The sequence below is a fragment of the Synchiropus splendidus genome, chromosome 6, assembly GCF_027744825.2.
Source record: "Synchiropus splendidus isolate RoL2022-P1 chromosome 6, RoL_Sspl_1.0, whole genome shotgun sequence".
In the NCBI taxonomy this organism is placed as follows: Eukaryota; Metazoa; Chordata; class Actinopteri; order Syngnathiformes; family Callionymidae; genus Synchiropus; species Synchiropus splendidus.
In genome coordinates, this window is record NC_071339.1 from 26,720,940 (window position 1) to 26,736,117 (window position 15,178).

The following is a 15,178-nucleotide window of genomic DNA, read 5'->3' on the forward strand; positions in this document are numbered from 1 at the left end:
GAAGTTTATATTGTTTTAAAAGATGAAAAAGATGAAGTGTAAAATTAAAAATATCCAGGAATATGAGCTATTATATAGAATTATATATCTGAAATAAAAGACAAAATAGTGAGCAGCTTTTAAAGTAGTCACCATCCACACTTCGGATGACCTGATCGGTTACTGGAAACACACATGTATCATGCTGCCGTCATCATGTATCTTGGCTAGGCAAACGCACCCTGTCATTTAAGTGATGGACAACCTTCCACTGGCTGCGTGACAGGAAGTGATGTACACAGGAAGCACTTTGGATGTATTAGAGCTGTGAGAGCAGGAATCATCTGTCCTGGATGCAGTCGTTGATCACAGATTTTATAGATGCTATATTTCACGAACAAACATCTGAGTGTTGGATATTTTTACCTTCTGGAGGGCTTGTCCTGTAAAAATGAAACATGACTGTCAAGTAAAGTTAACCCTCTCAATTCTTTAGTGTGGGGATTCCCAGGGTTTTCCACGGGCATTCGCATTCCCAAGCCATCAAATCCATCCAAATCCAAATGTCCAATAATGACACCATAGTCAGGCTTCTGCGTTGCATTGTCGTCGACATAGTTGCTACTTGGCGCCGCAAGTGAGAATAGGTTGTATTAGACTACATTCTTAGAGATTATTCAGAGAATCTAATGCTCTAAATATCTTCATTGGTCAAAATCCCAGAACATGATGAATGCCACGAAGTTTGTAAAATATTTAAATGAACAAGATGAAGAAAGTTTTGTGATTTTTACATTGAAGTCTGTGCTGTTAGGCACTTTCTTACCTACAAATGTTCAATCTACGCTCATGCAAGAGTCTACCTCAAAACAATTATATATTTTTTTCTTGAGTGTTTCATGTCCCTTAAGCCAAATGGTGATGATGAATGAGACCCTATTTTGCTCTTTTACAGTGGAAACCCCCCGTCCCAGAAAAAACAAAAAAAAAAAAAAACCTTCATTGTGATATAGTTTCAGACAGCAGGATGTGGTGGGACACCGACACGCGAATGTAATGTACGAGACCAATTCTTACCTAAATCACATTCACACACTCTCATCTCTACCTCCTGCCCTTTTGAGAAACCTGAAATCCATCAGCCTGAGGAAAAGGGTTTTTCGTCCGCTGTGACTGGCTGGTTCCCACATACCAGGCTCTTTGAACCTTTTTCTGTTTCTGCAAGTGATCAAGCTGGAGCCGGGGTCATGCTGAGGAGTGTGGGTTTGGCTTGTGAAGCCGCAGAGGCATAAGAACACAAACACTGTTTTTGTGTAGAGATGAGATGTGCAAATCTACAAGAGATCTACAAATGCTGGATAACAATGTGTTGATTTATTCACAAAACTTGGCTGATCATCTCGCACCTGACACAGCTGGCGACTGCCCACCTGAGAACATCAGCACACATTGTTTTAAAAGTCATGCATGCACTCTATTGATTTCATTTTTGCTTAGTTCTATTCATTCGTTTTAGGTACAGACTCCAGCTAAAGTAAAACAAAGAACTTAAATCCAATTGAGCTTAGTTTCGTAAAATATTACGAACAAATGAGCACTAGATGGAAAATAAATATTTTAAGAGACATTGAAAGATATTAGAGGGAGTTCAATGCAGATATACAGATGTGACAAGATGATAGTTACAAGGAAAAAGTATAACAAGCTGCCACTGTTTTTGGTGCTAACACTGACCTAGAAATGTATTTAGGTTACACACTGACGATGACTAAGATTCAGACGAGAACATTTTACAGGACAAATCAGTTTTGAAATTTATAAATTTAATATGACAATTGGTGGTTGGTGATGAATCAGCTCTGCCTAGGTTCAACTAATGACTCAGACTGTGTCCAACAGTCATCCAAGCACCACTGGATGTAATAAAGAGCCAGAAAGCTCAAGAGCTCGACTGAATGCCACTGACTCAGATGGAATCTGCTTTTTCACTCCAAACACCCATCAGCAGGGAAGGAACCAAGACGCTGCTGTCGTTGTTTACTTTTGGGGCGTGGGGTATGAAATATTGCTCACTGTAATATCTTAATTTTACGTAATAGGCTCTTATAGGAAGCCTATCAGATTAATTCCACATTTTGTGCAGTTTGTTCCCACCTTTTTTTTCATATATGTGCATTTTATCGTTGCTTTCATTATTGAAATATATCTTACACCAGACATAATTCAGTATGTTGTACATAATGTTGGAGGGTGTGTGTGTGTGCGCGTGTGTCTGTACGTGTGTCTGTGTGTGTGTGTGTGTGTGTGTGTGTGTGTGTGTGTGTGTGTGTGTGTGTGTGTGTGTGCAGCTCATTAGCAGTAGCCAGCAGACATCAGCGACCTCTGTTCTTTGTCCGGCTTGCAAAGTGCTGATGGCTGGAGGGAAGGAGGAAGCAGCAGAGGGGCATGTAAACGAGGAGAAAGTCTTGGAGGTGATTAGACAAAGAAAGGGGAGCAATGGGAGGAAAAGTGAAGAGCTCAATAAAACATGACACTGAGACGTGAGATGAGGAAACATCAAACAGAGCGGGATTCAAGCAGAGATCGAGAGAGTGAAGCCAGAGATGAGGAGGATAATTTGAAAGACAGACGGTGTGATTGACACTTCTGTGCCTCCTTTCTGTCTGTCTGTTCATATTGCATTTTTGCTTTGGCTGAGTTTGCTGGCAAGAGAAACACCATTTTGAAGAGAAATGTTTGATTCTGACCAATTTTTTGTCAATCATGTCACGGGCACTTCAAATCTAGGCTTGATCACTATTGACTGGCAAAGGGTTTGCTGCAGAGATAAGTTGATATTATTTTGAAGAAAATAGTTCAGCGAGAAACGGTGTTGAACAAAATCGTGCAGATCAAAATTTGTCTAATGTTTTGAGTTATTAAAGAAAGACTAGGTTCAAGTGGAGAATTCTAACTTGATGTGGCAACTCCTGACACCAAAGACAAAAAAGGAGATTCTCTTGTTATCAAAGGCCTTGAAAATCTAAACCATGGTTGGCTCATATCCAGAAAGGTGATAAACAGAAGATGTGAGAGATAAAAAAATTAACTCTCACTTTTCCACGCGCACAATTGTTGACATGGGAAAGACACAGACTTTCACAAAGGATCAGCGGGTGTTTAGTGAGATGAATGTTGACTGGTGTTCTGACATTTGGGATAACGTCACAGCACAAAGCACATCTAGTCATTGCCTCTTCAATCTGCCGATGAACAGAGACGCAAACTGGATCCTCATTGTTTTTGATCTTCGTTCACGCGCTCCCGACCTTTCATTTTTGACAGTGATTATTGGTGTCTATTGCTTTGCTCAGCAGTTGTTGCTGTAATTTATTTGTGGAAACAAGAGTTGTGAAAAAAATAGTTGAATTTAGATTAGTCTCAGCTTCTGAATTCAAAAGAGTGATAGCAAATTTATAGTATATTATAGTAGTAAGTATATTAAGAGATCATATTAAGAGATCATATCAACTGAGTGAGGAAGACTACCTTCAGAGACCATAGTCTAAGATGACACACCAGGGCTCGATCCCTAACCACGCTACAATTCTCTGCAGTTGTTTTGCCGGAAACAATTCTTTTCTAATTTGACTGTAATTGGCAGACATGACGTGATTGTGCGCAGCGGCACGAGTCAGGCTGTTATTTCAACCCCTCAGGTCTCCACCGACCCCACTAGCTTCTTTATCCGAAGATGAATGTTCTGTGTTTTCGCCTGCATCATTCCACTTCCAGGTCAGACCCCGTATTTCTGCGTCTGTCGTCCCGAACCAATTACCAGTTGACTTCAGGTGCAGAACCTCGGGTAGCGCCATCAATTGGCTCATTATAGTTCCACTTTAAATCTCCCTTTCATCTGACCCAGTTTTATTTGTCTGTCTATTGCTGTCCCTCGACTTTCTGTCTATTGACGGTGTCTCATCCATTTCATCCTCCTAACCTCGACCTTTTTGTTGCTTGCCGCTCTCCCATATTCTCATTTCACTTGCTCTTTGAGGTTACTGGACGCTAATAATCTGTTTGGTCGTGTGACCCTTGTGGATTATATTTAATACGTGTTTGCCTGTATAATTGTCTGAACGAGCATACAGAGCCACATGTACAACACAGTGACCTGAAAGGTGCTGTATAAAACACAGTAAAACACATTGAAACCCACACAAACACACAGGTATATGATGTCAGTACAAACAACATTACTCAATGCGGGCACACTTGCAACATGCTAATAAACAGACACTGGGTGTCTCCACCGATCGCACAAGACCATAAAAAAATACATAGGCACATGAAAAAATAAACACTAGCGTATGCACAACAGCTGCCAACACTGCCAACACCAACACCAAGTACACCAAGGCCCAGAGAAAACAACAAACAAATGTATTACACAAACAAAGCGTATACATTCAAAACCTACATTAACACGCAGATTCACTATATTTTATGATCTGGACATTGAGATACTAACACACATAAAACATAAGGTTTTTTTGGTTGACCACTGATGATGATGTCAATCTCCGATATGCTTATGTATTTCATACAGCACGCAGAATTCTGCATCTTCAGCTAAATATATATATATATGTAATATATATATATATATATATATATATATATATATATATATATATATATATATATATATATATATATATATATATATATATATATATATATATATATATATATATATATATATATATATATATATATTACAATTCAAACCTTGGAAAGATTGGAACAGCTGGGCTTCTGGTGACCTTGGTCACGTCGATGGAGAGGAAATCATCATTCCACAAAACAAGCATATAATGGATGCCCCAGTACAACTCTCTCACATCAGATCACAGATACCGTTACAGCAGCCTTCAGTGTCGGTCAATACAGATCCTATACCTTCTACTCGACACTCAAAAAGAGAAAGAAAAGAAAAAAAAAATGAATGTGAACTGCTTTATATTGACAATTAAAAACACCACACCACTGAGGAAAGGCAATACTGTCACATAAATGGAAGTGCAACATGGCAAAAATATTGAAATAATTGAACCAAGCAAAAATACTTGGCTGTACACCTGGTTTGACACACCACTGTAAAATAAAGAGGAAATAGAACATGTGCCACTCAAAGTGAAATATAGGCTATTTGGGCTCATGGAACGGATGGGATGGACTCTTTAATATAATACACAATCCTGGAATGGATTCCGGTCCGAAGTGTCCCAGACAGCAAAATATCAGCATTTAAACAGCTTTACGAATGAATTACCATATAACTGGCTGTAAATATTGTATTACACACAAGGTGTGTGTACTTGATGGTGCTTAAAAAGAGGTACAAAATGAAACATAAAATATCCTGATTGTCCCGTCGTTCTTCACCATTATTTCCTTTATGGACCAGCCGTGCCGATCGGGTACTTGCACCGGCATGCCAGGGCAAATGTAGTTCACTTCCATTCCGTAAAAGCCTCTCAACTGGAACTGGAAATAATGGCTTTGGTTCTTTGTGCTTCCTTTGATCCATCCATCCTTTGTCATCCCTGTCTCCATATCACTCCATTTATTCTTCTTTATCTGCATTTTTTTATTGAACAAATTCTCCTCTGCAGCGCCCCAGCAGCTCTTTCTTCCTCTCTGGCTTCATCATTCTCCAAATTGCTACAACTCAATTGTCCCTTCCTTTGCCTGCAGGCAGCAATGGTATTAATAAAGCCGAGTTTGAAGTAGATTTCATTTCTGCTCCATTTTCAATAACATTACTGCATCGGCTCACAGCGTTCCTCTCCTTGATTCGGATGATATCATATCATACATCCATCTCAGATCCATCTGGTTAAAGATTGCGGGAGGTTTGTTGGAATAATGCAGCGTCTAGGGTGTGATGGAACGAACCTGAGTCTCATTGTTCTGGTATATCTCAAAGTTCAGCGTTAATATAAACTGCCTCTAATGTGCATTAGTAGTGAAATTAGCTTGACCTTCACAAAGCGCTTTAGAATCATCTTGTTATGACGTGCAGCTTAGTGTCACCTCACCAGGCAGGGTCGAGGAGTTAGTCGTGGGCTCACATAAACACTGACTTACCATGATCCATTTTCAACTGGACACACAAAAGCTGTCAAGTAATGCTCACAAGCCAAAATGCACTGATTCACAGGGGCCACACTGGGCTCATTCAATCCTTGTGTATGCATTAACGCATATGATGCTCCCGTCTGTGGCTTGATGGTCGCAATTGAGCTGAATCTGCTCCAAAGTTCGACAGATTCATTCAGTTTAACTCTCAGCAGCTCGATCTCTTGCAGCGAGGCGTAATTGGAATCCACTAAAAGCCATCCGCTTCTCGCCAACTTAATTCAATTTATCTGAGTCGGAGAGCTACAGGGTGTCGCCTTCTCCTTCGCCGCCGCGTGCGAGTAGCGAAGCCCTTTGATTTATGTGATTTGTTTGCAGCGGTCTTTAATTGATGGATGTGATCTTTGCACGTCTGAGCAACTCCTGCATGAAGCCAATGAGCCACTTTAACAAGCATGTTAAAGTTGTGGTGATGAGGAGGCTGATCATTTGATGAAGCCACAATGGAGCTTCTCTAGTCATGAAATATTTTGCTAATAAAGAGAGTCGAGTGCTGCAGAAAACAGCTTCAAATGTGTTCTTTACAGGGACAAATGGATGAATAGGTGATTTTGGGCAACAGCCAAAATTTAGAAGACAATAAAAAAGACAATAAACGTGACGTGGTGGTTGGTACTGTAGCCTCATGGATAGAAATGCTGTCGAGTTGAATCCAGCTTGTGAAAACTCTAGGAGTGAACTTCTACATATATTTCCTCTGGAATTCGAGTGTCCTCCAGCAGTCCAAAAACCTACATGGCTCTATTTATCTCTCTAACTATCCATGTTGTGACTGTCTGCACAACTGGTTGCTCCATTTTGCGTGTTCCCTTTTATAGGCCCGCAAAAAAAATAAAATAAAAAATCACCCACTCTAACGCAGCCAATTCGATGCAATAGCGAAAGAAGGAAGCGTATGGGAAACTTTTGAATGTTCATGAATTGATGACAATATAATATAAGCGCTAGTTCATTCAGCAGCGGCCTGTCTCTTAATAATTCTGGCCGTAGCATGTCACTTCTGCGAGCAACAGACTTTTTTCTGTTAAAACATGGTGAAAACTACCATAATAATGTCCATCTCCATGTGTCATGTGTTATCCGCTAGTTTTGATGTTTCCACGTTTTTTTTTTGTTTTTTTTAATATATACTCTCTAATGGTGTATTGGAAGAAAACATACAAATAAAAACACCAACAAATTACGTTTTGGATGATAATATTTTATCGCAGAAAATTGAAATTTTGTATCATGCATATAATGTAACAGCATGTTATGTAAAATGTATTACTAAAAAATACTGGGCTAATGGCTTGATATAAGACATTTTTTATGTTTTTATCCAGCTATGTTTTTTTTCAAACCAGAAAAAAACACTTGTTTTCCACTTAATCAGAAAAGTTTGAGGTCAGTTATTTCTTCCGCTGTACCCATGCAGATTAAGCATGTGCCTCCTGCGTCACACAATGGAGAGGCTTCTGGGTTTCATGTTTGTAAGAGCCGGCGCTGTTGCGATTTCTATTATTTGTGTTGCTCGCCTTTGGCCTGTGCTGCTTCTGAAATGATTTCCCCACACACTCGTACATGCAGTCCTGTCACTCCCGGAGGAAGGGTTTTCACGATGTTTGTCACAGGCAATTCTTTTACTTTCCACTTTGAGGTGAAAACACAAATGCGGATTTGTGTTTTTACGGATGGTTCAGCAGCAGCGTGAATCATCGGCCAGGCTTGGTGGCCGGTGAGGATGTAATGAAGTGCACCTGCTACCTTTGTTCACTTACTGAAAATGAAAGCGCAATTACAGCTGTTGGAGTGGACACAGTGGGCCGGTCGACAGTACTTCATCACTGTGCTACCTCATTTTTTGAAATATTCCAAAGTGTTATAGTTCAGCAGAAATAATGGCCCATCACCTGACACGAAAGTAAATTTTGATCTTCATGTTACAAAATTAGGATAGTTTGATTGGGAAGTACTTTTACAGCTTCTCCATCATGATCATGAACACATCCCTCCTAGTATAACAGCAGCAGTGGGTTTCCTTCTTCTTTGGAAAGTATTGTTTGGTTTAGGAAACCCTGAAGAGTAGTAGGACACATGGAGAGACGTGATAATGGAGTGTAGGAGGAAGAACGTTGTAAATATTTGGCGGAAGGTGGTCTAAAGAATAAGGCAAAAAACAGCCTTACAACAACTTAACAAAACACTATAAATATTTTAAAATACTACCCTAGTGTGTGTTTAGTGGAGATTATAATTATTATTTTCTTCTCTTGGCACATTCTGTCCAGGTGACTGCTGTAAATGGACAAACAAAAAATATTACATGAATGAATAAATAAAAGTAAATACATTCTGTGACTATTACAAATGAGGGAAAAGTGCAATTTTAACAGACATAATGTGCTTGAAACCATGTTTTTTATTTTATATTATTTCATTTTATATAAAGAAACTCAATAAGAATCTTATATAATGGAAGATCTTTTGAAGCGGTGAGTATCTTGGACTGATTTTAAAGATAATTTATTACAAGGTATTTTATGTATTTGTTTTAATTTAAACAAAAATGAGTTCAGAAAGAAAAAAAAAAGAAAGATTCGAAGGGTCACATGGATACAGTCAAAAGGTCACATGTGACCCCCAGGTCATGCTTTGCCCTCCTCTTCTGTAATTGTTTCACTCTTTAGAGCAATGAAGGTTCAGTGATGAATTAATCATTGTTGCTGTGTTGAAATATTTTTCTAACTTCACAAATTTCTCTGATTTGAATGAAAGAATTGAGCAATAGGTGCTCTTTAGTTTCATAAGTCAAGCATCCAAACAGGTTCCACAGCAATAGTTGTGTCAACGTCAGTGAAAATGATGAAAACAAAAGGAGCAGGATGAAGAGCATTGGGAGGCTGAAAGATTGATTTCCGATCCTCCTCCTTCTCCCGCCTCTTGGACCCGCTCCCTTAAGTCTTTGAATTAATGGCTGAGTTTCTGCTGCTCATTCATCAGAATCAGAAAGGCATCCCAAAACACAATGGCTCACTCGGCTGCTGGCTGAACTAGATATCTGCCGCCAAAACATCTTGGTGGCTCTGAACTGCTCCCAGACGCTGGCAAAACAACTTTATCTACATCTCCTGCGTGATCAGAAGGGAGTAGTTTTACTTATCACCTACAGCGACAAGGTAGCGTTGAGAACTGGACATTTGGACTTTTATGAAGGTGATGTTTGATGTAGTGTCAAAGTCACCCAGGCAGGTCTTGAGCGTTGTGGTGAGTCTTGAAAATCAGGTTGGAATGAAGTTATACTGCAATGCTTCCCATGTTGTTGAATTAATGAATGCAACTTAACATCCATTGTACAACTGCACCCGCCGGCCCCCAGGAACGAGTTGCACGAAGAAACGGTAGAAACGGTAATAATAAGTTGTTTTCACCTCAAGAGAGTCGGGTTCATTCCTTGTGTCTACAGTCGGCGTAGCTTCCAGGCTGGGGAGAACCAGACTGTGTAGTCCCTGATGAAAGTGTTGCCAGGGCAATAGTTTGAAGTTGCATTAGAGGGTGATTTCCACTTTTTGAAAGTTTCCTATGTGAGCCAGCAATGACTTTGACATTCCAATGTTGTTAGTGGTAAATGATATTATTAGGGTGCAGTGGGAGGCTATAGCCAGGTCTGTTGCTCCTCCTCACTTGAGCAATGATGTCCTTAATGTAATATTTGGAATCCAAGAGTCGACGGCCACATTTTGGCAGGCAGCTGGCGTTGTTGTTTCCAATTGGTCAGCTAGTTAGCCAGCGGCTATTTGCAACCTCTCCTGTCCTTTTTAATGGTGGAATGAAGGGTCACTTCCAACCGGCTGTTGACCACAGGGGAAACTGAAGACCGTGTTTGGCAGCAAACATTCTCTGGCCTTATAATGTCATTTGCCAGACCAAAATGCCCTTTCACAGTGTGCGAGCTCTAACCTGCCAACCCTTGACCCGTCCAGATTAATGAGCAAAGTAGGCCCCTGCCAGTGATGGTTCTGTGCCCTTCCTCGTCTGTTGTCTCTCCTTCTGCTGATCAGTGCATAGCGTTTAGCGTTCATATAGGTGTTGCCTCAACAAGTCAATGGTCTTCTGACTGTAAGTGAGTGCCCTGGTTGTTTGGATGCAAACAAAATTGAAAAGTTCTGAACACTCTAATAGCCATGAAATGTAAACAGGACAGATGATACAGTTTGTTGGATCGCCACTTGCCGCCACTGTAGAGCAAGCGCCACCAATTTGCCAGCTCAGGTTCAACTGGCTTCAGCTGAGCCAGTTCCAGTATGCCACTGCCTCCTGCACTGGCATTGATCTCATTTGACTTTTTTATGTCATTCGAAATGGTAAAAGAGATGTAGAATCACACAGATACCATCTATATAGGACAGTAATTTGGGTGAAACATCATAGAAAATGAGGTGCTTGGCAGCGGCCTGTGTTTGTGTAGTGCCCTTTGATGTGGATAGTTTTTGTTGCTCTTAATATGCATTTTGTTCCTAGGAATGTGCATTTAATGTTTTTTTTTTTTTTTTGCATGTGAGTGGGTCACTGGGTATGTTCGGTTATGCTATGGTAGGTGTGGTTGTATTGCACTTAGTCTTTTAAATAGTTTTTTTATATGTATAAAAATAGATGTTTTGCTGTCCTACCATGCTTTAATTTTCCGTGTGTTAATATCTGTTGTTGATGGGAATTATAGTTGCATAGCCTGCACGTCAGGATGTGCTCTCAAATTAGTGTCGTTGTGTGTTTTGGTATGTGTGACGTATGGGTTAGTGTCTGATGTTGCAGGATTGTCGTATGTGCAGATCAATGAGTGTGATGATCTTCAGGTAGTTTGTTGAGCCGAGAGTAATGAAGAAAAAAAAACAAGTCCACATTTTTGTTTTGTTTTTTTTTTTTTCTCAGTCTCCTAATCATTTAAGCCAAGCAGTGGGAGCCCCAGGAATCTTTGGTCGGAGCTTCTGAAAATCTGTTCCATTGTCAGCCCACTCTTATCTGCTTTTGCTTCGACCAAAGTCATCAGCTCAGAGGTTCCCCACCAAGCACCAGTCAGATTATCTGAAAGATTAGCTCCCATCCCATCCCAGTCGGAAGATGACTGAATTAGCTGGATTGTTCTTGTTGTGAGTAGACTTGTATTCTGGTTTCTGTTCCCTCTGAAAACCCCACTGCTGAAATGTAATTTTGGCTAACATGGTTTACGTAGAAGTGGGCTTTGATTTATTGCTACTCCTGCTGATTTCATTCCGTCTCCTCAGCCTGCTGATGACGGATCATCTCTCTGTAATTGAGGTGTGTGCGTGTTCATCAGAGGAACATCATTGAATTATTTATGCTTTTGCAAATTTCAATTCTGCATTATTATATCCATGTGAACACAAATGTAGCTGTGGTATTGTGAAGCAAGTATGTAGCGGTAGTTCTACTTAAGTAACACACAGTTTGGGTCATTTTCTGCGAGGCCGGTTGTGTTTGCATATTAATTAAACTGCAAATTCAGTCAATATTTTGTTTTTATTTATGATTTATAGCTGCATTTCCCATGATTCATTTGTTGTTTTTTTATTTTATTTATTTTTTGTTATTGTTGTTATTTTATTTTAGCAGATTTGTCTGCTCTATAAATGCTAATTTTGACATTATTTATTTGGACACGATGACACAGTTTCTCTCCAGTTTTGGATTCCCAGTGCTTCTAATGCGCCTCCTGTCTGTACTAAGGAAGCCCGTTCTCGGCTGGTGATCTGCTGGGTACTTTACACATCACATATCAACACTCTTGAATGAGCAATTATCATCTGAGTGGATCCATGTTGATGAGCGTGACCTCTTTCACCTTGAGAACCCATTGAAATCAAACCTCTCCCAGCCCAGATCTGAGCTTCCCACCTGAAAGACCTTCTGGGAGTTATTACCGTCTTGGAGTGGGTGGATGTAGCTTTGTGTTGTGTGGTGACCTGCTGCCTTTCTTGCCTTCACTTCAATTAAAAATTCAGCTGCTGTTGGAATTAAACTCGCTCAGATATGGTGACGTCCTATTATCTAGCAGCAGTATGTGGGAAGTATCAAAGCACAAAGCACCCGCTGCGCTGACCTGAGCACTGGTTTCGTTGTGCAGCGTTTCGCCCCCTGCAGCTCCTCTAACTGCCAAATGTCAGTCTGCAACTGTCTTATCGGGTTGAGGCAGTTTATAGGATTTAGTCTTTTTAAGTAGAAACACAGACTCCTAAAACCATAAGAAGCAGCAGGGGACCTTGACGTCTGGACTCGCAAACAGAAAAGGTCCACTAGGAAAGAAAAAAAAAAAAAACACGGTGCATGTTACCAATTCTTTTGTTTTTAATCCTTAATCTAATTATTTTAAGCCCTTTTACAAACAGAACCAAAAACCCACCGTCTGTCTTGGTTGACCTTTAAGATGGATTATCTCCGATGCCATTGTCTTATCTGGTTTTATTTGGATAATCTGACAGTCCAGGAGGTCCATTGGTGAAACAAGCGTTTAATGTCTGCAATCAACCATTAGTGAGGTATTTTGAGGGTGCTTGGGTTCTGTTTGGTACTGATGTCTGTGTTGATTCAGGATTCTTCAGTCTGGGCTCTGTAGTTAGAAAACACAAAGGACCAGTTCCCAAAAAAATCCAGACTTATGGCAATGATAGGGTTTTGTGTGGCTAGGCCTTGTTTAGCTATAGTTGTGGTGACCAATTCTTACATTGTGCTTTTGTGTGGCCCTTTTGCTGGACTCCATGACTTTAAGCGTCAATTTGAGGATTAGAGGATAGAATTATTGGGTCATTATAAATGGGTTTAAATTTGGTTAAGAGTCATGGTAAAGTCTCGCCATTTGTTTTGAATGGTTATGTTCAGTAGTCTGTGGAAATCATTTTGCCAATGAGCAGTCGTCACAAAGATAGGAATACAGACTGAGTGTGAGAGAGTCTACAGTGTGTGAAGGAGAGGAGGAGACACACGGGGAATGTTTGCAGATTGATGTTGATTCATCTGTGACGGTCCAGTGTTCAGACAGGATGTCAAGTAATTAAAAGATCACAGCAAAGGATGTTTGAACTTGCTTCCCTCCCAAGCCACAGTTCACCACCAAAGTTACATTCTGCTCTGGTGGGCGTGTGTTTCAACCAATACAACCAATAAGTTCCCTCAGTCTCATTGTTAAGTTGTGGGTCAGGGGCCATCATCAGTGGCATCATTGGCTCTGTCCCTAGTTTCTGACAGACGACTGGGCTCCTCAATCTACTTCAAAGTGATAGTGTAACTGGTCGATCGTAGGAATTGTACTGGTAGTCATAGTAACCAGTACTTCTGTTCATCCAGATCCAGTTCACGGTCCTCAGAATGTCAACGTGGTAGACATCCGAGCTCGACAGCTGACCATCCAGTGGGAAACGTTTGGCTACGCTGTGACTCGCTGTCACAGTTACAACCTGACGGTACACATATTTTTCTGTCTTTTCATTTCATCAACACATAACAAGAAAAAAATGTGTTATTGATTGGTGTTATTTCTCAAAAGGTCCACTCAACTTTAGCTTTATTATCACGGAACATTCACAACATAACCTCGCTTTACCTTATATAAAGAGTGGCTTGATTTTTTTATGCACTGGTGTCCTCAGGTCCAGTACCAGTACATGTTCAACCAGCAAGAGTTTGCAGCCGAAGAGCTCATCCCGACGTCTTCTCATTACACCCTGAGGGGCCTTAGACCCTTTGTCACAGTCCGACTGAGGCTGGTTCTGGCAAACCCAGAGGGCAGCAAAGAGAGCGAGGAGATAGTCAAGCAGACGGAGGAGGATGGTGAGTTTTTCACATTTTCTTTGGTGTTCAGCTTTTTCTGATGTTGTGCGTCCTGTCAGGATCAGAATCTCTACTTGAGTGTGTATCGCTCAACAGCAAATGGTTGTCCATGCATCCATCCATCAATCTACCCATACATTTGTCCATCCATCCGTCAGTCCATCTGTCTGTCCATCATCCATCAATCCATTCCCCTCTGTCTGTCCATCTATTCATCACCCATCCATCCATCCATCCACCCATCTATCCATACATTGATCCATCCGTCCGTCAGTCCATCATCCATCAATCCATTCCCCTCTGTCTGTCCTTTCATCATCTCTCCATCATCCATCATCCATCCATCCATCCATCCATCCAACCATCCATCTACCCATCTACCCATACATCAATCCATCTGTCCGTCTGTCAGTTCGTCCGTCAGTCCATCATCCATCAATCCATTCCCCTCTGTCTGTCCTTTCATCATCTCTCCATCATCCATCATCCATCCATCCATCCATCCATCCAACCATCCATCTACCCATCTACCCATACATCAATCCATCTGTCCGTCTGTCAGTTCGTCCGTCAGTCCATCATCCATCAATCCATTCCCCTGTCTGTCCATTCATCATCCATCAATCTATCATCCATCCATCCACCCATTCCCCTCTGTCTGTCTATCCATTCATCATTCATTCATCCACCCATCACCCATCCATCTACCCAACTCCCCATACATCAATCCATTCCCCTCTCTCCATCCATTCATCATCATCCATCCAGCCATCCATCATGCCATCCATCGATCCATCCGTCCATCATCCATCAATCCATTCCCCTCTGTCTGTCTATTCATCATCCATCCATCCATGCATCATCCATCCATCTATCCATTTCCCTCTGTCTGACCGTACATTCGCCATTCATCCATCCATCCATCCATCCATCAATCCATTCCCCTGTCTGTCCATTCATCATCCATCCATCTATCATCCATCCATCCATCCACCCATTCCCCTCTGTCTGTCTGTCCATTCATCATTCATTCATCCACCCATCACCCATCCATCTACCCAACTCCCCATACATCAATCCATTCCCCTCTCTCCATCCATTCATCATCATCCATCCAGCCATCCATCAAGCCATACATCGATTCATCCGTCCATCATCCATCAATCCATTCCCCTCTGTCCGTCTATTCATCATC

The 15,178-nt window shown here is 41.0% G+C and overlaps 1 protein-coding gene across 15 annotated transcripts in view; it reads left to right on the top strand.

Annotated features, from left to right (window-relative positions):
• LOC128760226 (receptor-type tyrosine-protein phosphatase T-like) overlaps nt 1-15,178 on the top strand; it is a 204,070-nt gene that overhangs the window by 83,063 nt on the left and 105,829 nt on the right. For all 15 annotated transcript variants that reach the window (XM_053867382.1, XM_053867385.1, XM_053867383.1 and 12 more), the window contains exons 9-10: nt 13,501-13,616; nt 13,803-13,983. In XM_053867382.1, the coding sequence (XP_053723357.1) occupies nt 13,501-13,616; nt 13,803-13,983 (297 nt within the window). The remainder of the gene's footprint in view (nt 1-13,500; nt 13,617-13,802; nt 13,984-15,178) is intronic.